General features: G+C 33.8%; 1 protein-coding gene across 1 annotated transcript in view; it reads left to right on the forward strand.

The window, feature by feature from the left end:
• Nucleotides 1-23,731, forward strand: part of LOC113518757 (proton-coupled amino acid transporter-like protein CG1139) — a 93,334-nt gene that overhangs the window by 55,893 nt on the left and 13,710 nt on the right. The window contains exons 2-3 of the mRNA XM_052896614.1: nt 17,253-17,332; nt 23,008-23,145. Of these exons, the coding sequence (XP_052752574.1) occupies nt 17,253-17,332; nt 23,008-23,145 (218 nt within the window). The remainder of the gene's footprint in view (nt 1-17,252; nt 17,333-23,007; nt 23,146-23,731) is intronic.

Below are 23,731 nucleotides of genomic sequence, written 5' to 3' on the forward strand. Positions count from 1 at the left end.
AAGCGACATTAAATAGATGTTCTCTATTCGAAGGTATTTTTCATTTTAAATTTATTACACGATGCCTTTCACAGTTCTGTAGAGATTTCGATGATTCTTTTTACAGTTAATAAAGTTCACTTTTGTTTTAATCGTTTTTTTATGGAACTAAATCTTAAATTATTATTGTTATGTAATATCTATTCACACGAAATTTCTAAATATCAAAAATTCAAATATTCTTTTAAAAGAGCAATAGTAAAGGCGAGTGTTGCCAACTCTAAATGAAATTGTTTTACGAATTAGATAATAAAAATTGAAAGTAGGCTGTAAACAAGTTTTTTTATACTCGACTAATACAAACTTCGCATTGTACTTGTAATAACAACCATCAGTAATTTTCCATTCAACCTTATTCAAAGGACTGTTAATTTAACTATGTCAATGTTTAATCAATTATTTAACATACACTTGGTTACTTTGCAAATGATCACGACTTTTTACTCCATAGACGACATTTCCAAGAAGTTACAATACACGAATCCTTTAAAAAAAAAAAACAAAACGCCAATAGCCAAATATATTGTTTATCTTCACCTGCTAATTCTGATGGCACGTACAGTAGTACTTCAATTAGGTACTTGTTATTCGACTAGGTATATTGGGAGTAAATAAAGTAAACGCGTTTGTGAGTGACGGTCAACGTTCGACGGTATTATGTATTTTAAGTTTAAAGCTAACCGTACATTAACAAACACTTGAGCGACTGCTAGTTTCCGCGATGAGTGTTTTGTTTTCTATTTATGAAATTATTAATCCATACCTGCAACTTCGTTTTCGCATTCGGCATATGTCGAGTGATAAAAAGTAGCCTAGGCCTTTATACATCTCAAATAGTATGTGTGTACCAAATTTCATTACAATTTGTTGAACTGATAAATGCTTTTGTCACATTAATAATATTTTAATGGATGAAATGGTAACCCCGCCTGCACTGACGATGTACGCTGGCGAGGCGCCAGTGAAGGATGATAGATGAAGACGTGGACAGGTCCGTTAGCTCGTCGTGACGAATTCAACAATAGACCAATCACGACGGTTTCCAGGATAAACCGGCAGGAGGTCGATCTGACAGAAAATATTTGTTAAATGGGATTGCCAATCCCCATTACTAACAATCACTTCTCACCTCCATTTATAATATTAGTCAGGATTAATAAAGTACATTGCGACCGATCCAGTATAACCACGTGGCAATACAACTCGCTTTTGTACAATACAATAAACTAACACGCAACACACTATTTATCGTGATTAGTATTGATGTGGTTCAGTACAAGATGGGAATCGCGGTTATAATCTAACAATGTCATGCGTTGTATAATATTTCTAAATAAAAACATGATGTATAACGACTCATTAGTTCAAATTCAAATTTAAATCATCTTTATTTTAATAGACTTGTTTACAAGCACTTTTAAATCATTATTTATTATCAGAAAATTGTTATCTGTTGAGAAGTGCTCGCAAGAAACTCAAGAGTTACTCTTTTAAATCTCTGTTAACATTATGTGTATTTATTTAAATATTCTATGTATAAAATTACATGGTCGTTAAAAAACCCGTGCATGATCGACTAACACCAAGTTGTTGCCGAGTATACAAAGAACTTTACCTGAGAGGAAGCGACAGTTAGCTAATGTGCGATCAGCTTAAGTTTCCTTACGAGAGACACGCCGTTAGTAATGAAAGCGTTTTCGTTTTGTTTACTCGAGGACCTTGCCAAAATGTTACGTTCAAATATTTGCCCAAAGCCTCATGAGAGCAAAATAATTCAAGATTTTTGTTTAGTTTACAAACTCTTGTTTATTTTAAGAATTATGGGAATTTTTAACCAGAATTAAACATCAAGACGTACTCTGTTTTTAATAAATATAGGCGTTAGTCGAATGTCTTAAATTTTATTTCCAAATTAATGTATTTCGTAATGTTCTGATATCGGTACGTAATCAATACCATGGTGCCCTCTAGTAGGTGCCCAGTCAAAATTATATACTTACAGTTACATTTAAAAATTTGAAAATACTTACAGATACGAAAACTCGGGGCCGTAAAGTGCAATTTTAAATAATATCGGGAAAGATAGGTACACCAGTAAAAATATTTTTTTAGGAAAGAAGAAAAAAAACACAACTTTGTAGTTATTGAAAAATAATGTAATTTTTTTTTAAATAATTATATTAAAGAACGGTCGTATTACAATACAAATAGTAACTTTCTGTGCTTTTGCATTAGCAAAATATGTATTTAACAATGCAGGCGAGTGACGTGTGCCCTTTGGGCGTATCGCGCGTGACGCTCAGCGCCCCCTAAGACCCTACACCCGTGTGCCCTGCCTGCCTGCCTGCTCTGTAAAGCGCCCGTGTGCCCTACACTATAGATATTTTAAAGCCGCCCCTGTCCATATGCTACCGTGATCATCGTAGAATTTAATTTAAACTTTTTACCCGCGACTTCGTACTCGTGACCGGAATTTGTTAAATGACCGTGATAAATAATAGCCTATGTTCATATCTATCTCATATAATACGTCTAGGGCAGGGCCGTAGCTAGACCTAAGTTTAAGGTAGGGCAAAAGAACTTTTTGATAGGGCAGAGCAGAAACCATCATTAAGTGACTTCGAAAAAGCGAATCTGTCTAGTTTTGTTGGGCCTTTCACTTTAAGGTAGGGCATTGGGTCTTTTAAGGTAGGGCATTACCCCTCAATGCCCCCGCTCCTTCTAGCTACTGTCATGGTTTAGGTATTTGTCTGTGAAGTTTCACATTTATAATATTGATAATATTTTAATATTAGGTATGTAATTATGTCATGTTAAGAGATCCAATTTTTTTTTTAATGGGTGATATTAAAATGTTAACCCCGCCTGCGCTATCGGTATACGCCGGCGGGTTACCAGTGTGAGATGATGGGTGAGTATAAAAGCAGGCCAGTTAGCTTATCGTGACAAATTTCACAAGAATTGCCCACGATGGTTTCCAGGGGAAGTCGACCTAATAGAGCATAGTACTAGCAATGGGGGAGTTAGATCCCATTACTAACAAGTCCTTTTTCCGTATTTCAGTTCCATTAAAAAATCTCATTTAATTTTTTGTATATGGCAATAAATAAAAATAAAATTATACATGTATATTTTTGTATCGAGTATATTTTGACAGCAAATCAAATTTCAAAGTTGGCCTAAACAAGGACGTCGATATTGCCTGATCTTAGGATCGTAAAATTGATATTAAGAATACGTACAATCCAATAAAAAAAGATTCAGATAATTTGTTATGACATATTTTGTTTTCCGTTCTGAAGAAGACAGAGTAATTCATTCAATAAGTCATCTTTATTGTAAAAATATAGAGTTCAAAATAAATTAAACGAACGTCACTATAAAACCGTCTGTTGCTGCTGTTATAATGACGTACACTTTAATATTTAAATTGAAATATTGTTTTTCTCACTCTCTAGTACAATGACCTAATTTATATTATTTTAATTTTTTATAGTAATTTTATAAAAAAATAAAATTTTATAATAAAACTAAAAGAAGAATTTAATTTGTGAAATAATAGAAAAAAAATGAAGATAAACAATATAAATAACAATACTTTGTGTCAGCAAATGCTATAACCGATCCAAGATGTCCGACCATTTATTAAACAGGCACGGACTCAGTGAAACCTGTGGAAAAATACTCGTTAATTTAATAAATTTTACGTATATTTTTTTATATTTTTATATATATATATATATATATATATATATATATATATATATATATATATATATATATATATATACTAGTGGCCCGGTAGGTGCTTCGCTACGTATAAAGTGAAGTAATACTTTTTTTTTATTTTAACATCAAACAAAAAAAATTATTAATTGCTAGCTAGTTCCTATAGTTCCTATATTTGCTCGTTTGGCTCGTCCAAACAAAGTCTAAACATTTGGTTTGGATAGGTGAATCCGTTCTTGAGTTATAAAATTACAACGAAAAGTGGCATTAATTTATATATATATATATATATATATATATATATATATATATATATATATATATATTTATTTATATTTATATTTATATATTTATTTATTTATATATATATATTTATTTATTTATATATATATGCTTTAAACCGAATGGCGACACTCTGACTTACTCATCCGTGAACAATAATAAATTCTCGATTTATCGGAAATTTCCAATCGAACGTTATTGTATTGGATATGATGACATTTTGTATAACCACCATTGAAACAATATTTACGCAGTCGGTTTCATCGTAAATGTGATTTATTTTTGTAACGCACGATTGTAACTGACACGAGTATATATATTTAAAAAGATTGTTTTATAAAACCGTATATAGCTTCGATATGTCTAATTATTAAAGTAAAAAATACTGAATGATGTTTTTTTCTTTTCTTTTTTTTTTTAATGTACAACTTAAATTCACACCATATTCAAACCGAAACACAGCAATGCAAACACAACTGGTTCAGGGTATTGAAACGCGAATGGGACAGAGGTGCCCAAGCAAACGACTTTTGTACAAAGTCTGCCTCTGGTAAGCTAAGACATTAAGGTACTATGCTCCCGTATCCTGTAATTTCATTCACGTCTTTCAAAACAACACTTGTCTTATTTCATCATATCGAATTTACTCAGTAGACACTTCATTATATCTATTAGCAAATATTTAATTAATACCACAGTACAATTATGTTGGGTTTAATCAAACTACGTGTTTGATTAAATAACACTCACTGCATTTTACTTGTATGAAACCAATCAAACTTAATTACCTTGTGCATTATTTGTATTTAAATTAATAACTGAAATATATCACCACTTCGGATTAAATTATTTAATTTAATAGATTATAATTTAATATTTTGTTTATAATATATAAAAAAATAAAATACATATAAACGCCTGTATAACTGATAGACATATTGTGGGCGATAAAAGAAACCAGAATCAGATATATATATATATATATATATATATATATATGCGAGCCCTGACTCCGTGCACTGTAAAAGCTAGTTAGGTTTTATTATCAAATAGTTTGTTACTATATTTTTTTATGCTAATTAGAATGACAAATAAGCTGATTACTCACTTAATAGTAAGTAATAACCATCACAGATATAGTAACATATTTTGTAATATGTTGTCATGTTACCCCTCACGCGTTGCCTTTCCCGAGGACAAGATGTTTACCCTCCGTAGCCCGTAATTTTTTTTTTATAATACAAATGGCAAACAAGCATGCGGCTTACTTGATGGTAAATAACTACCGCCGCCTATGATCATCCGCATCCCCAGAGGCGTTGCAGGTGTGAAAATTTCATATTTCACCGTCACAAGTTCCAATGTGAAGATTAAAAAAAAAATAGATAGCTGTGTCTGCTTTGTTCTTTAGTCAACGATGTCTAATAAAAAAGTGAACTATTTTTTTTTAAAGCGTATTTTAGCGCGTACATGAATGTGTCTTTATACTTTAAGTATTTGTTATCCGAACGCATGGAATCGTACAGATGGCAAACGGTCAATGAATGATCAATGGACATTTTGAGCTTCGGCTCATAACCATAAAATGCCAGTATTGTTTACGAAATTAGAGGGATACTTTGTACAAAATTCGTCTGCTTGGGTACCCCTGTCGTGTTACTGGCGTGAAACTGGCGTGTGGCTTGCATAGATGTTCCAATTTGGAGAATGGGATATTATTTTTTATGCAATTTAGAATGGCAACTAAGCATGAGCGGTATCATGGGCGTAACAGTATACTCTGTTATGTCCACGGTGCTGTTCATGTCTATAGGCAACGGTTACCACTTTCCACCAGGTGTGCTATCAACATGGGTGTCCTTATAAATACCATAAAAATTGTAGCGTTAAAATAAATAGTTACTATACCATAATATCACCCGTTTGCTAGTCATTGCTGAATAAAGACCTCTATTAGAGGATTTTGCCAGTAGTTGCCACGCTTGGCTTGGCAAATTGGGTTGCCAACTGCAGTTTTAATGTTGTTTTAAAAAGAACGCTGCTGTCCATCCCTCAACAAACACATAATCTAGAAAAACATGTCTACAGTAATTTTATTTTAATTTCCAACAATTCTTTTTCACAAAAATGTCTTTAAAAAAAGAGTACAATTTTTACTTATTTTTTTATTTTGTTCGAGGTACGTCAAAATCACTCTTTTTAGAGCATTTTGTACGTCCTTTTACACGAGTAGTCTGTGGGCTTTTTATACACAGAAACAGTACAGCGCCCTTCGAGTCCAGTATAATAATGCGTTTAGGGTACTGTTGGGGCTGTCCCGGTTTTGTAGTGCGTCGAGAATGTTCGCCGAGGCGCGTGTTGTTTCTACGCTACTATGCGAAAGCGGTGCACATCTCTGATGCGTAGGGTCCGGGACGGCTCTAACACTATCCTAAGGGTATTTGCGGACGGTCCAGATTGCCAGTACTTGAATCGTTGCAGAATGATTCACATGCTGGATAACATACAAAAAAAAAGTAGGTTAAGTTAATGTTATTCATTTATAAGTGTAAAAATTTAATTTAAAATTTACCTAAATTGTTTAAGCGTAAACTGCAACATTAGGTGGCGAGTTACTGTTACACGAAACAGATATAAATCGTACATTTATAAACTATTACGATTTTCCGATAGTTGGAGGTTTAAATCAAATCTCGAATGCAAATAACACGAAGAATGGAATCTCTCACGTCGTCATTAGGCTAATAACGCCCTTGATCTGTAATCGAGTTGCGATTCTGAAATGAATCATATCACAACGATTTCGAGCTCGATACCACTTGGCTAGATTGAGAACTAGTCATATTTATTTATAGATTTAGACAGTCATTTATATAATATAAAAGTGGCTTTCTCTGTCTATAATTATACAAGTAAGGGGTGGGGGGGAAGAGGTTGTTAATAATGCGGACTGCCACTCCCATTGCTAACAATATACCCTATCAGGTCGACTTCCACGTGGACCCCCTGGAAACCATCGTGCTGAATTCCAGGTGTTTTCATCACGATGACCTGACCTGCCATTTCATTCTCACTTATCGTCCCTCACTGATGCCCTGCTAGCGTATACCGATAGCGCAAGCGGTGTTGCCATTCCATTATCATCCATTAAAAAAAACTAGTGATTTAAGCGTGAAGAATGAATGAGGGATGGACAGCAGCGTCCCTCTTAAAACATCTCTAAAGCCTGACTACAGTTGCCAATCCGCCTGCCTTACGGTACCTTACGACACCCACGGGAAAGGAAGTGGTCACCTATTCTTTGCCGGGACCACACGAACTATTATTAAATAACAAAAATAGACTTCCAGTTTTTTCGAAAATTTTCGAGAATATTTACCACTTTCTGATAATGTAATTTTCTATAGATGAAACAATTTTTAAAATAGATAATAGAAATAAGTCTTTCTCTTTCCAATATTAGTATAGACACATAATTTATGTTAAGGCATAAACATGTGGTTTTCACCATTAAGTCGACCAGGAAGTGAAAAGGAACGGTGTATTACTACTCTGTTACCACATGGAAACCACATGGGTACTTACACTGGGGCGATTGCAAAGACCGTGTCTTCAACATGATTTTAAGGCTTGCGGTATAGTGGGTCAGTTTATTTTTAACTATTACAACATGTACCGTATGTTATGATAACCTGTAAATTATTCATAATACAGTCTAACGTCATTTAATGGATCGTAAATCTCGCCAAATTTCAATAAGATAACATCAAAATGTGTATTGTTCGTGGTACACTTGTACGTGTTGGAATTTGCATTGGTGTGTTGCAAAACCGATGTAGAACGCTAGAAGATCTATCCATTTCAAGTGGATATAAGTAAGCACTGTTATCAATGATTATTAATAATTCCAGAGTGTTTGTTACAATATTAATAAATACTCCGATTGGTGCAGTAATAGTCCTTAATATATTTAAACTTTATTAATTATTTTTTTTTATACAACTTAGAATGGTAAACAAGCTGACGGCCCACCTGATGGAAAGTGGTATCCGTCGCCTGTAGACATGAGCAGTACCATGGACATAACAGAGTATACTGTTTCGCCCATGACACCCCCCATGCGTTGCCATTCCTGAGGACTCAGGTGTTATTCCTCTGTACCCAGTAAATTCACGCCATATCCCACCCTTCATACCGAAACACAGCTATGCAAACACAACTGCTTCACGGTAGAAACACGAATGGGACAGAGGTACCCAAGCAATCGACTTTTGTACAAAGTCTCCCTCTGGTAAGATATATTATCATAAGATTTACAGCATAACAATAAGACAGTCTTGTAGTAGTAAAGTGTAGTGTCACACAGAGGGCGTCTCAACCGAGTGATTAATATACAATTTGCAGGGTAGTATGGTGACCGTTCCGTTGTAATAATTTACACGGCCTACCCACTACGTTTATACCGGTCCGCCATTGTCTAGGCATGTATTAGTGTTAACACAGAGTTATTTCCACAGATAGGTATCGACTGCAACCGATACAAGATTAATATTAAAGACTAGCGGCCCGTTCCGGCGTCGCACGGGTGGACATTTTTACATTTTAAAAAGTGGCCGTTAAGGCCGCACACGCGCCGGAAGCTTAAAAATGGAGTAACATCTCCCGTTTTTACAACATTTCCCTTCACTGCTCTGCTCCTATTAATCGTAGCGTGATGAAAAGTATACTATAACCTGCCCAGGAGTATGAAGAATAATTGTACTAAGTTTTCTTAAAATCCGTCGAGTAGTTTTTCTATAACGTACATACAGACAGACAGACAAAAATTTTACTGATTGCATTTTTGGCATCAGTATCGATCACTAATCACCGCCTGATATTTATTTTGGAAATATATATCATGTACAGAATTGACCTCTCTACAGATTTATTATAAGTATAGATAATTAAATATTTCCAAAAATGATGATCAAATTAGATGCATCATTGGTTAGAATATCGCCTCATCATCATCATCATATTAGCCTTTAACTGTCCACTGCTGAATATAAGCCTCCCCCTTTGGGGATTATGCCAGTAGTTGCCACGCTTGATAGGCGGATTACCAACTGCAGTTAGGCTTTAGAGATGTTTTAAGAGGGACGCTGCTGCCCTCCTTTCCGATTAACGAAAACCGAGGGCAAATCCATCAAATTATTTATAAAAGCAAACATATGTGGAGCCTATATGTTTTTATACTCAGAGATCCGCTGTCAAATTCCATTAAATAATATAATTCTGTTAAAAATCTATAAAAGTGTCAAATATTTGCTATACATGATGGTTAATTAATGTGAATTCTAATGTAATATTTTATGGCTTTATGTAAAAACGATAGAAATAACTCAATGAAGCGTATCACTGTACACTGTATCAATAGTGTTCTGAGAATTCGTTCACAAGGTCGAACTCGTCTCCTAGCGTGTATTGCCACTTTGATTTAGAATAAATATTACGTATAAAAGCTATTGGAGTCTTCCTTCTAGCCACGATATTTATAGAAGGAGAATTTTCACACATACTCCACCTTTCTTTTTTTAAGTCTTTAAATACAGAAAGAAAAAAAAAATAATGTAGTAAAAATAAAAGAAATAAAAATCAATATTATAATATTACTTATAGTTGCCACTTGACATCAAAGATTTAAAGATGTTTCGGTTTGAAGACATTTCTTATATATATTATATTATAATTATTGTACTTTTTGTTATAACTATGTGTTTTACTGGCAATAAATATTTTAGGTTTTATTCTAAAAAAAAAAAGAAAAAAAGTACAATCGAATGGAGAACGTGCTTCATCAAAATTAAATGTTCTAAATTTAAAAAAGTCGATTGAACACAAACAAGCTTCAAATTTTTACTATCATCGTCCTCGTGTTATTCCAATTATTTGAGTTTTACGCAATATGTTTTCCTCTTCCATCCTCCTTACAGCATTCACTCCCTTTCTGGCTATTGATATAACCAAAAAGGGAGAGTTCTTATTAGAAATAGCAATATTAATAAGTTATTATATTAAAAATATCATATTTTGAACATAACGTTTTCCGATTTTAATTTGCTATCTCCAATAAGGTTTATCAAAGATTTTTTTTTTGTAAAGTTATATATCTGTAAACCATTTTAATTTTTTTTTATACCACTTCGTATGGCAAACAAGCTGACGGCCCACCTGATGGAAAGTGGTAATCGTCGCCTATAGACATGAGTAGTACCATGGACATGACAGAGTATACTGTTTCGCCCATGACACCCCCCATGCGTTGCCATTCCTGAGGACTCAGGTGTTATTTCTCTAGTTTACTAATATTATTTTCTTTGTCTTACGCTTATTCATTCGAGTAAAATTACGGGTCACATCGATTACTAAATAAATAGTTTATTAAAAATAAAACAACATTTGTTAATCTTCTATGTACACATATTTATACCTGGATATTGTAAAAACAATATGCATCTATAATTATAAAATGACATGTTCAGCTGTGGAAACATAACGATATACGAGAGACATTCGTGTTTCAACCATGAAGTAGCTGTGTTTGCATGGCTGTGTTTCGGTTTGAAGGGTGGGATATGGCGTGAATTTACTGGGTACGGAGGAATAACATCTGAGTCCTCAGGAATGGCAACGCATGGGGGGTACCATGGGCGAAACAGTATACTCTGTTATGTTCATGGTACTGCTCATGTCTATAGGCGACGGTTACCACTTTCCATCAGATGGGCCGTCAGCTTGTTTGTCATTCTAAGTTGTGTAAAATAAAAATAGTACATTCTGTACTAATTCACGCAGGCAAAGTCACAGAACAACTAATGACTATACGAAGCGCTTTGCATCGGCTTGGTGACAGCGTATTTATTAATCAAGTTGCATAAATCACTTTCATATAAGAGTATTTAATAGTTGTACCAAAACAGCATACAAATATACATGTACATCAGCTGCAAATGCAAAGAAGAGGGATGTGAGGAATCAGTGCCAATACCTGAATGCACTTATGATGGGCCCCAATTGTGATGTGCATAGTGGAGGGAAGTCGCTCGTTACACACAAGTCTGAAGGAAGTTGATCTTGTTTTAGACAGTGGAGCGCTAGTGTCGACACATTTAGGTTACAAGCTGCAGCGTTTAAAAATTATCGGATATATAAAAAGTATAGTGGTCACGTGATGCTTTAAAAGAAGTCGGTCAAGTGCGAGTCGGACTCACGCAACTAGGGTTCCGTACAAAATCATCAAGTGTATTTTTTTGTGAAATAACTACAAATTTACGAATCGCGGATGTTTTCCTTTACTTGTGATACATGATATTGCATCTTGTCATATTTTATGATTCTAGGTCAATGGGTAGTACCATATAGATTTTGATTCCCTTTGCGAATGTCAAAATATGCGATATAAATTGAACATAAACGGCCATATCTTTTGATTGCGTCGATTTAGAAGCTTCATTTTTTCACTGCTTTAAGAGATTGTAGACCTGCGTATATGATATTAATTTCACACTTGATACCTCCACGCGTTCCTAAGAAAAAGGATCTTAATAGACGGACGAATGGACGGACAACGAAGTGATCCAATAAGGGTTCCGTTTTTCCTTTGGAGGCACGGAACCCTAAAAACGTTTCCATGCAAACTAATACTATTTTGTTTGTAATAAGTAAACGAAAAATACTTAATTGATTTTAAAAATTCTTTCATCCATAGAATATGGCTGAAAGAATTTTCATATGTGTATATATTATATTTTGTGATTTATGTGCTGTAAGTAAATCAAATAAATTATATAACTATATATATATATATATATATATATATATATATATATTTTATACAACTTAGAATGGCAAACAAGCTGACGGCCTACCTAATAAAAAGTGGTAACCGTCGCCTAGACATGAGCAGTACCATGGACATAACAGAGTATACTGTTTCGCCCATGATACCCCCCATGCGTTGCCATTCCTGAGGACTCAGATGTTATTCCTCTGTACCCAGTAAATTCACGCCACATCCCACCCTTCAAACCGAAACACAGCCATGCAAACACAACTGCTTCACGTTTGAAACACGAATGGGACAGAGGTACCCAAGCAATCGACTTTTGTACAAGGTCTCCCTCTGGTAAAATCTATCTGTCTATTGCACGTATAGAGCCGGAACAGATACGCTATTTTAAGTAAAAAAGCTAATAAGACCTTCGATAATGCCTTGATACGATGAAACTAGTCGGCTAATAGAATATAATTAAATATATCATAAATCAATAGAAGTATTACAAGTGTTTTCTCCTTTATAAAGATCTTATGGAGAAATGTCTAATTGGTTTTTTCTTTGTATTCGAAAAGGGACATTAGAAACCTCAATTGTGCATAGCCTTGAACCAATTTTCATATCTTATAACGGTACTTTAAAGACATTTACGTCCTTCGTAGTTAAGTTTTGTTTATACTAAAGGGTATTTCGTACACATAATTGTGTTGTTTTCTCATTGTGATTATTTCTTGTAATTGTTTATATTTATAATAAGTTTACTATTGTAATCTTTTGGAGGTAACAATAAAGAGTATCTATCTATCTATCTATCTGTAATACAAATAGTAAATACGCAGAGATGTTTTTGTATCGTCTTATTTGAATTCGAAACGTTGACATACCTTAGTTTTATTTTCGAAACGTGACTGATGGTACATCGCAAAATTATAATGATGTCACTCACCTGTTGTTAGTAAGTAATCTCTACGTACGTATGTTAACGATAAAAAATGACAAAGCCGATTTTAATGACAGGAAAACGTGCGACAATCTCAATATACGGTAATACGGTAATAATACCTACAGATGTACACATGATTTTTATACAAATAAATGTAAGTTTTGTAAAAAAGTGTGAATTGTTTGACTATTTTTATATGTTTCAAACACAATATTTGTTTTTATCGTAGTTGTGTAGCGAAGTGATGGCCGTTTATTCAACACTTAGACAACGTTGCTATTAGAATTAATTTTGTAAACAAAAAAGACATATTGTGGTTTACAAAAGAGGGAAGTCTGTCAACTTTTATATTCCCTTTTGAATATTGATAAGTATTTTTTTTTAATGGATGATAATGGAATGGTAACCCCACCCGCGCTATCGGTATACACCGGCGGGGCACCAGTGAGGGATGATATATGAGGATGATGCAGGCCAGTTAGCGCATCGTGACGAATTCAACAAGAATTGTTCACGATGGTTTCCAGGGGGAACCACGTGGAGATCGACCTAATAGGGCATATTGCTGGCAATGGGGCTGTCAAACTCCATTGCCAACAATCCCTTTCCCCCCAAATTGATAGGTAAAGAAACAATTCTCAATTTTTCTAAATTTTTTTATGATTATTTAAAAAGTAACTGCCACAGTAAACCTTTAACTGTCCGCTGCGGAACATGGGACCCCTTCTGTTGGGGGGTTTTGCCAATAGTTGCCAAACTTGGCAGGCGGGTTGGCAACCACAGTCTTTGGTAATGTTTTAAGAGGGCCCTTACTACTCATACATCGTCCATTAAATTTCCTTTGACGGCTCTTACGACACGCACGAGAAAAGAAGGGGTCTTTTTTTTTAAATGAATGGTAACGGAATGGTAAGTTTATAATATTAGTAAGGCTATTTGACAATTTACATTAGATGGGTAGTCTGTAAAACGATCTAAAGACAGACAAACTATTTCATAATATTATTTATACTGATTACAAAATATTTTTAGTGTTGGCAACACTTAAATGCAAATGGGGCATCTGTGTATTTCTTTTAGCAAATATTAGAATAGATACATGCAGGCGCCTGTTGAACTAACACATTAGGGATGTTTATTATTTAAAAAAAGAACATCGATATATTTAATAAATCGATAGGATTTTATTCATCTAATGTAAAATAATGGTAACGTATTGGCAACAGCCACAAATTTTGAGGTTTCATCGGTCACATGGCCACAATTGATGTATTTGATCAAAAGTTAAATAATTTCTGACGCAACATGCATGAATTGTTTTCCTCTGTAGTTTGCAGTTAATCCCTTATATTGTGCACTAGTGACTCACCACGGCTTCGCATTGCTTTTGTACAAACAAAGTACTGTTCAAGTTACATGTTAATAATGAATTGTTTTTGGGACCGGTTAAGTAGTTTTCGAATTAATCCATTACCAACTAACAAACATACATAAAATCAAACTTTGTCTTTTTATAATATTTCAGTCATTCTTTTAATATATATAATATCGAATGTTATGCAGAGCAGTTATTGGAGTGCAAATTTAATGCCGTTTTATATAATATTTATTTTATAAATGTATTAATTTGTAATCTGTTGCCTTGCTATAAATAAATAAATAAATAAATATAAGTATATATATAAATTGATGCATATTTTTATACATGCTCATGATGCATCATCTCATGCTGTGAATCACGCATATTTTTGGAGAACTAACTTGAACATAACATTATTTTCTGTATAAATTAATACATTATTGTTAAGTTTCGGTAATGTGTACTTGTTGAAATAAATAAATAAATAACAACATAATTTTACCTTAATTAACTAATGCATGTGGGTCTCTTGCCACTAAATATGCTTTCTTTATATAATTTATAATTTAACATTGTTTGCCGACTGCTTTAACCATACTGTGTGTACACCTGTCTGGGTCTCAATCTAGTTCAAACCATTATTTTTATATAAATATTTATAATGTTATTGATTGTAAAAAAATAAATAAAGAAAGATAAATTCCATTCCTTTAATATCACAGTCTCTAGTCGGCTTATATCTACTTTTTCTTTCTCTTTTACTAGTATATTGTACCATGTTTATATCGCTTCTTACGACATCTTGATAAAAAAGATGATTGATGTCACATTTCATACATATTTCTTATCCACACTCAGGGAAATAGCAATTGTAAATATATATCGATATTTTCTGATAAATCGACATTTGACATCACTAACGCGGTAGCCAATAGTCAACGTGTTTATTTGGCACTTATTGCCATAAACAAAAATACGTCGAAAATAAATGAACATGTCACATGTCCGCGTATTGTACGTTCATATGATAGGTACATACACGCAAATACATCGATCACGACATGTAATCGAAGAAGCTTTTAGTTTTTCATTCATATTTAACGCATTGAAGTGCCAAAATAGTTTAATAAATATGTATTTGTGAAGAACAAATAAAATGTGATATGTTAAAGTTAAAGTATACTTTAACTTTAACATATCACATTTTATGGTATACCATAATAATCACATTTTGTTTGATTACTTAACGTAAATATTTAACTGAAATAGGTATTATCTTGTGGAAATCCACATCACTGGTTGTTTAGTTAGAATTATTTTGTTTAATTCCGCTACCGTTAGTATGTGTGTGACTGCCAACATTCGAAGATTGATCATTAATTTGATTGCGGCCAATCTTCGAGTATTGGCAGTCATACACATACTAATTGGTAGCGGAATTAAACAAAATAATTCTAATTAAGTAACCAGTTAATGAAAATGTAAACAAACTAATAATTGACCCGACCATAAGAGAGACCCTAAGAGAAAGAAAGAGAGAGAGCTCTCTTATTCTTCTTCTTCTGCTCTCTGAAGTGATATCCAGTAGTATTTTTAAGTCAAATCAAATAAAAAAAACACGAGCTATAAAGATAACTGATTACATACTACCTATTTACCTTCGACCTCCACGTGGTTCCCCCTGGAAACCATCGTGAACAATTCTTGTTGAATTCGTCACGATGGGCTAACTGACCTACTTCATACTCACCTATCATCCTTCACTGGTGCTCCGCCGGTGTATACCGATAGCGCGGGTGGGGTTACCATTCCATTATCATCCATAAACTACCTATTTACCTAATTAATACATAATAACATTTCTAAATTGGTAATTAGAGCCTTGAAGAGTAAGTCCGGATAATCGGATATTCAGTAGGCGATGTTCGGATAATTGAGATGTACAGTAACATTATTGTAATTCTCAATACAAAAACTTCTTCGATGTTTCCAATTAATACTCGTAAACTTTCAAATTCATGCCACGTTTGGAAACCGCCAACAAAGAATTCCAATACAAAATTGTCAATTACAAATTTGCTTTATTGAGTGTGAAGATAATTTCTTGATAGATGATCCTCTATTGTTCTGATTAGAGGGCATTCACACGAAGATCGATTATTGTTCTTATTTGGGTCTTTGGTAGAGAGTGGTGCGCGCGCGCAGTGTGTGACATATTGTGAATGCCGCGTGGGCGCCGCGTCGCGCCCCTTAGCGGTTCCTATACACAAACTTTATCTACTATCCTAGTGATCCATCCCGGCTTCGACCATGTAGATAGGTAGATTTTTTTTATTAAAATACATCCCACATTACTCGCTATTGATAGAACTTCCTACAGGAAAGAAAGAATTTTTAATATCGCTTATGTATTTATTAGTTCGTCCATTACAAACTCAGAATCAAATCTTTCTTCTTTATAATAATTAGTTTGACTAATTTTCGTCCGCGACTTCGTCTACGTGTCCGAGATATATCGATCGAGTGAATAAATAGTAATCTACATCGTTTCTCAAAAAAACTCGAAGTACATCTCTCTCTTCGGTCGTAACTCGTCGTAAAACGGTCGTGGTTTTCATGATTATAGTGGATTGTCGATGATGCAATTTACATAAGTTTACTCAAATGTCATCGCAATTTTTTTTTTTTTTGGAATATTTTCACCTGTTGAGTACAAGAAAATGTGAATAAATTCACTAAATTGCCATAATCTACATGTAATGTTTGCCATGAAGTCCGAGCAACGAATAGGCAATCCCTTTCCCCGTGGATGTCGTAAGAGACTAAGAGAACATAGTGGTAGAGGGATAGGCAACACTGTCTCTCTTAAAACATCACCAAAGTCTAACTGCGATTACCAACTCGTTTGCCAAATGTAGTAATTACTGACAGAACTCCCTTTATGAGGAAAGCCTATGTTCAGGACTGGACAATTAACATTTTTTATAATAATAGATATAAGATGCAGTGTTCGCATTTTTTTTAAATAATCACAACGAAAGGCCATTTTATGTGCTAATATATATTTTTTTCTTTGTTTACAGGAAGCAGAAGAATGGGCACGAAGACAAAGTGGACCAATGATCAATCCTTCATTTGAACCGGACGATTTCACACCGCAAAGGTAATGCCCGCTTATGATTGTCGGATACCTATATTTACAGCGAAAGAGGTCTAGAAAGTTTACAAGATGGCGACCAACTCACACATATAATAGTAATAGTCATATGTGTACACATCACCAATGAGTACAATGTTAAAACCACTTACTTACATATAATAACAAAGGGGAATTCGAAAAGAGGCACACCGTTGACCGCATACCGCAAACAAAGTTGATCTGCGGTAACGAATGGCAGAGGGTTGACGCTAATGTGATTTCAAATAATATTACACAATTATCGCAATATCATTGTAATGATATATATATATACAAACTATTTTGTGTACAGTTGTATGCCTTCTTTACACGTGCAAGTTTTACTCGAGCAACTTTTGTGAGTAACTTATTGTTTAATGAATGATTATTATTAACTTACGAGAGTGAAGCTCGTGATGTGACGACGGCCTTGTTTAGTTTGTATGTTGTTGTGATTAAATTTAGTATATATATATATATATATATATATATATATATATATATATATATAGATATTCGTAAAAATCTTTAAATGTACAACATATATATACTATATCCACCACATTTAATATTACTTTCGTATTTTTTTTTTTTGCATTTTGTAATTTGGACGACAACCTTGCATATTTGAGTGTAAAAGCATTAATTTATTTAAAAACATTAAATAAAATAGTGTTACATCAAACGGGTGACTAGTACGAATGGGTGTACCTCAAGGATCTACTCTTGGGCCATTCCTATTTTTAGTTTATATAAATGATCTCGCCTTTGCCATGTACAGATAGATGTGGCATAGATTGCAGATGATACTTCTTTAATGTTTAAGGTCGATAAATCGACCTAACATTATGACAATGTAAATAATGCATTTCTGCATCTCTTGCATTGATTTACAAATATTAATCTAATGTTGAATGCAAAATGAAAACTCCGTAATTTTTTCTCTTATCACGATTCCATTGTTACTGTAAAATTAAATAACAAACGTCTTGAGTTTATAGATTCTACTGTCTTCCTTGGAATCACTCTTGATAATAAAACTCAATGGGGTACTCACAATCAAGATCTTGCAACTAAATTAAGTTCTGCGGCGTATGTTTAAGCAGTATACTAATATTGAGACTGCCAGATTAGCTTATTTTAGTTACTTTCATAGTATATTGTCCTATGGAATATTATTATGAGATAAAGCAGCCGACATCCAAGGCATATTATTTAAAAAAAAAACGTGCAATTCGCGCGATTTATTCTATAGGAAGCAGTAAATCAATTCGAGAAAAATTTTACGAAGCAAATATTCTTCTCGTACCTTCACAGTACAGTATAGTATATACAAACATTTTGTATATACGCAAGAACCTTTAACTGTTCCCTAAAACAACGATCTTAATAAACTTAATAAATACTAGATATAAATACAAACTTGCTGTTCCAAAGTATCGTTTGGAAAAAGTTAATTGATCTTTTATAGGAATGGGCATTAAATGTTATAATAAGATACCGAAGGATATTTTGGATCTACCTTTTAATAAATTTTAAACTGTCATTAAAAACATTTATCGTTCAAAGCCTGTTACACTCTAAACTATTACTTGAATGATAAGCATGCATGGTGTTAGTCGATTATGCACGGGCCTTATAATGGCCATGTAATTTTAGACATAGTCATCACTTAAATAAATATACGTATATATATATATATATATATATATATATATATATATATATATATATATATATATATATATACACGTAGGGATGGGCAGTAGCGCCCTCTTAAAACGTCTCTAAAAGCCTAACTCCGGTTGCTAATCCACCTGCCAAGCGTGGCAACTACTGGCAAATCTCCTTTTATGAGAAATTCTTAGGACAGACTTTCAGCAATGGACAGTTAACGGCTGAAATGATGAGAGTAAGAAAACCTAACTACCATTTTCTTTGTAAATTTTGTTTGAATATAATGCATATTATTATATTTTCGGTCAAACATTTGAAATGTAGCCATTTTTGACACAATTTAGCTACTTAAGGTCGTAGCTGAGATGTCAAGAATACTGATGGCTCAACATAGAAACTCTTGCCCTACTATACACGTAATATTGTGAACAGACTGACAGAAAACATATTCTTGACGGATTGGTATCGAGTTCTAATTCACAATGTGAGCTATCTTGGCCCTTTAACTGTAAAACTAATTGGATTACGTCAATAATTAATTGGCCATTGTACATTTATTTATTGTTGAAATGTCATTTTGAATAATAAAAGCAATTGTCCCACTGACTACCTCAACAGCCATATGAATTCCATAACAGGAAACATATCTACCCATTTTATAGAACACGATATTGATGATATCAGCCGTTACTGGCCACTGTTGAACTTAAACCTCCCCCTGTTGGGGGGTTCATAGTGCTTTTGACTGATGCTTTACTGTAGTTAAAATTACTTTTGACCGCAAATTTGCAGTAATAATTATTTTCAAACCAATAATTTTCAGTTAAAACCACTTTTGACCGAGCTGTTCAGTCAAAAGTACTTTTGACTGATTTTGCTAGTCAATAGTACTTTTGACTGGTTAAGAGTTTTAACTGCAACATATACAAGCCCTATAAACATTTTCTCCTTTTGGGTTCTCAAAGTTGACTGGAAGACATTACTCTAAGGGATAAGCCTATATACTGTACTATAAGTGAATATACAAAAACATAGAAATAAATAGATAAAAGTAGCTATCAAGTATTCTCCATGTCATATAGTACGTGTATATAAAATTTCATAGTAATTGGTTAAGCCGTTAAGGAGCTATAAAGTAAGAAACAAACAAACACACTTTCACATGTATAATATTAGTAAGAATGAACAAGTGTTATATTTCTTTCAAAACAAATGACAACTTAAGTGTCTAAGTAAATAAATCAAATGTAATCGTGTTAAATCTAAACTTAGAGGCGAATCAATATTTGATACACTGCACCAGTCAGTCACTGTGACCTTCGCCCGGCTGTTTTAAATCAATGCATAAACTAACTAGTGAATCTGTAATGCCAAATATAAGGCTTTAGTAGTCAACCGACAGACGACGGGAAATAAGTTATGTTTTACAGGTATATACATATATATGTTTTACTAGAAGGAGACTTTGTACAAAAGTCGTTTGCTTGGACACCTCTGTCCCATTCGTGTTTTTACCATGATGCAACTGTGTTTGCATGGCTGTGTTTCGGTTTGAAGAGTGGGATATGGCGTGAATTTACAGGGTACAGAGGACATAATATCTGAGTCCTTTGATATGGCAACGTTTGGGGGGTATCATGGGCGAAACAGTTACTCTGTTAAGTCCATGGTACAGCTCAGGTTTATAAGCGACGGTTACCACTTTCCATCAGGTGGGCCGTCAACTTGTTTGCCGTTCTAAGTTGTATAAAAAAAGTATGTATATATTTACGACAAGCAAGCCGTGTAGTCCCGGCATAGAATGGGCTTCTTATCCCGTGGGTGTCGTAAGAGATGATTAAAGGAGGGCTGGGGATGGGTAGCAGTGTCCTTCTTAAAATATCTCCAAAGCCTAACTGCGGTTGCCAAGCCACCTGCTAAATATGGCAAATACTGGCAAAACCCTTCAAGGCGGACACTTATGTTCAGCAGTGGACAGTTAAAGGCTGATATGGTGATGACGACAAACTTGGTAGAGTAGCGGTTCAACATTCTCCCTCGCCTTCCAGTCGCAGGTTCGAGTCTCGCACAATACAAACATGTGTATGTATGTGTGTATTGGTCTGGGTGTTTTTTATGTCCAACATGTATGTATTTACAAAAAAAAAAATTAAACATCTGGAGTACAGACTACATATTTATAATTTCTTATATTATTATTTACAAAATTCGAAATTGGCACATTTTTCTTTTGTTCCTTTTTAACACCCATTCACGGCTCTACTTTTCTTATTTTCCGTGATTTTTTTTATTATTGGCTGTCCACCGCTGAACATAGGCTTTCCCTATTGAGTAGTTTTGCCAATAATTGCCACGTTTGGTTAGTAGGCAACCGCAATTAGGTTTTGGTGATATTTTAAGAGGAACGCAGCTGCCCATCCCCCGACCATTAGATTCGCTTGATCCCCTCTTACGACACACACGGGAAAGAAAGCTGGTCCTTTACGTATATATTTTTAATTTTCATTCCTGGATTTTTTTTTGTCATCTACAGTATATCTATCAGTTTTACAGCCATATTTAAGTTTATATTTAGCCATGTTTTTACGCATAGCTAAAAGTTCTGCTCCGCGTCACGTGGTGAGCACCAGACAGCAGGGTGGACATAATCAAAAGATCTGTGGTTTAGTTAAATTTATTTTTATCATTACTATAAAAAAAAGAACTGATAAAGACGTCGTGTAACATATATAGACAAAAATCCAACATAATAAGAAAATATATATATATAATAAATATTATAAACAAAAACAAAATATCGTTAGAAACTTTGAGGCGACGTGTTCAAAGTTTTTGAAACTCGAATTTTGTGTTTCACTATACAATTACAACTACATATATGTAAAACTAACAATAATAACTTAACAATATGTGATTGGTTCAATAGAAATGGAATTGGGAAAATGTAAACCCGATGGAATCAGCTGAAACCAAACGTATGGTACGTAGATCAATAAACAAACAAGTACGGGCGCCCACCCTGGTTTCCTAGGCGATGGCAAATCAAGCTTTACCAGCCCACCGTCAATCATACTGTGCATCCCTGAGCTACTGACGTCCGCTGCAGTCCACGACGGGAAAATAAACAGAATGTATTTCACTAATAATACTTAACTAGTCACAATATATAAAAGTGGTTAAATTAAAATTATAAATAATAACAAAATGTAAAATATTAGTCGTCAACAAACAGTGCCAAATTTATAACAATAAATTTAATTTTCAAAATATTATTGTTACGTTAAGTGAATAATAAAATAAATTATTTGTAAATAAAAATATATATATATATATATATATATATATATATATATATATATATATATATATATATATATATCGAAATGACGGCGGAATTCGACAATATAGAGATTCAACGACCGGATAGGTGTGTGTTTATTTTTTTTTATATTAAAATAATGAAAATTGTGTGCGAAAAAACAATTATACATGTCAATAGGTATATATGTAATATTTTACACTTACAGTATTCAAGTTTGCCAATTGTTAAAAGTGAAAGTAGTGAATAAATATCTTAGTAAGCATAGACATCGTTTGGACTATACTCTTTCTCTCTCTGCCTATATCCTACAAGACATGCGGTGAGGATATCGGTATTCCGGAAACCGGTGAGATAAAACTATACGGTTTCAGAGGTATTTCCTCTACTGAGTTTTCGTCGAGGTTTTCCCAAGATACTTAAAATAGGTTTCTTAAAATTGTGCATACTTTTGTGAGAATCCAAACGGTAATCTATTGTTTTTTTTAATGCCAACAACAAGCATGCTACTTCCATGGTGTTGGAGGCGTATGTAGGCCATCATCAAACGGAACTCTGTGCTTATTTGTCAACATTGCCATGTAAAAATAATGTTTACAGTTAATTATACTGGATTAATTAACATATTTTTCAACGTAAAATAAATTTATGTATTATATTTCAGTTTATCACCGGTAAAGGATGAGAAAAAAAGGCCCGGTGCTGATAAGGGGATCTTCCTCGTCAATATGAAAGAGAAGAACATACAGGAGGTCGAAGAATATGAGCCCTACGACAACAGAGTGGTGGAGCATCCGACTACGTGAGTAATGATTTTACTTTATAACTAAAAAATTGTTTAAAAATTATTATGCCAACGACTAAATATAAATCCCTAATCTCTAATGGTTTTTTTTTTCATTTTAATCACGTAGCAAGCAGCTCGCAGTGCTCTCGCACGATTTCTTTTTAGTAAAATACAATCTATGTTTATCACTGATAATTTAGCTTTTTATGGGTGAAAAAAAGACTTTTTTAAAATTGTCTAAGTTCCACTAGGAGTATCTTTCTATTGTAATATATATGGACCAATAATATGAAAAACTATTTCAAATCTCAAGTCAATGTCATTAGTATTTGCTGAGATATAGTGCTGTAACAGACCATTCCTTCTTCCTTTGTACCTTTTTGGTACACAATTTAAAAAAAAAAAGTATTAAAATAGTCTTATTACATCACTTCATGGACAGATACTGAGCTATAATGGATAAAAATAGAATGGTAACCCCACCTGCTCTAAAGGTGTTTGCTGGGGAGGCACCAGTGAGGGATGATAGGTGAGAATGAAAAGGCAGATCAGTTGGTCCATCGTGATGAATACACCTGGAGTTCAGCACGATGGTTTCCAG

The sequence above is a fragment of the Galleria mellonella genome, unplaced genomic scaffold, assembly GCF_026898425.1.
Source record: "Galleria mellonella isolate WM207_F2 unplaced genomic scaffold, CSIRO_AGI_GalMel_v1 utg33, whole genome shotgun sequence".
Taxonomy (NCBI): domain Eukaryota; kingdom Metazoa; phylum Arthropoda; class Insecta; order Lepidoptera; family Pyralidae; genus Galleria; species Galleria mellonella.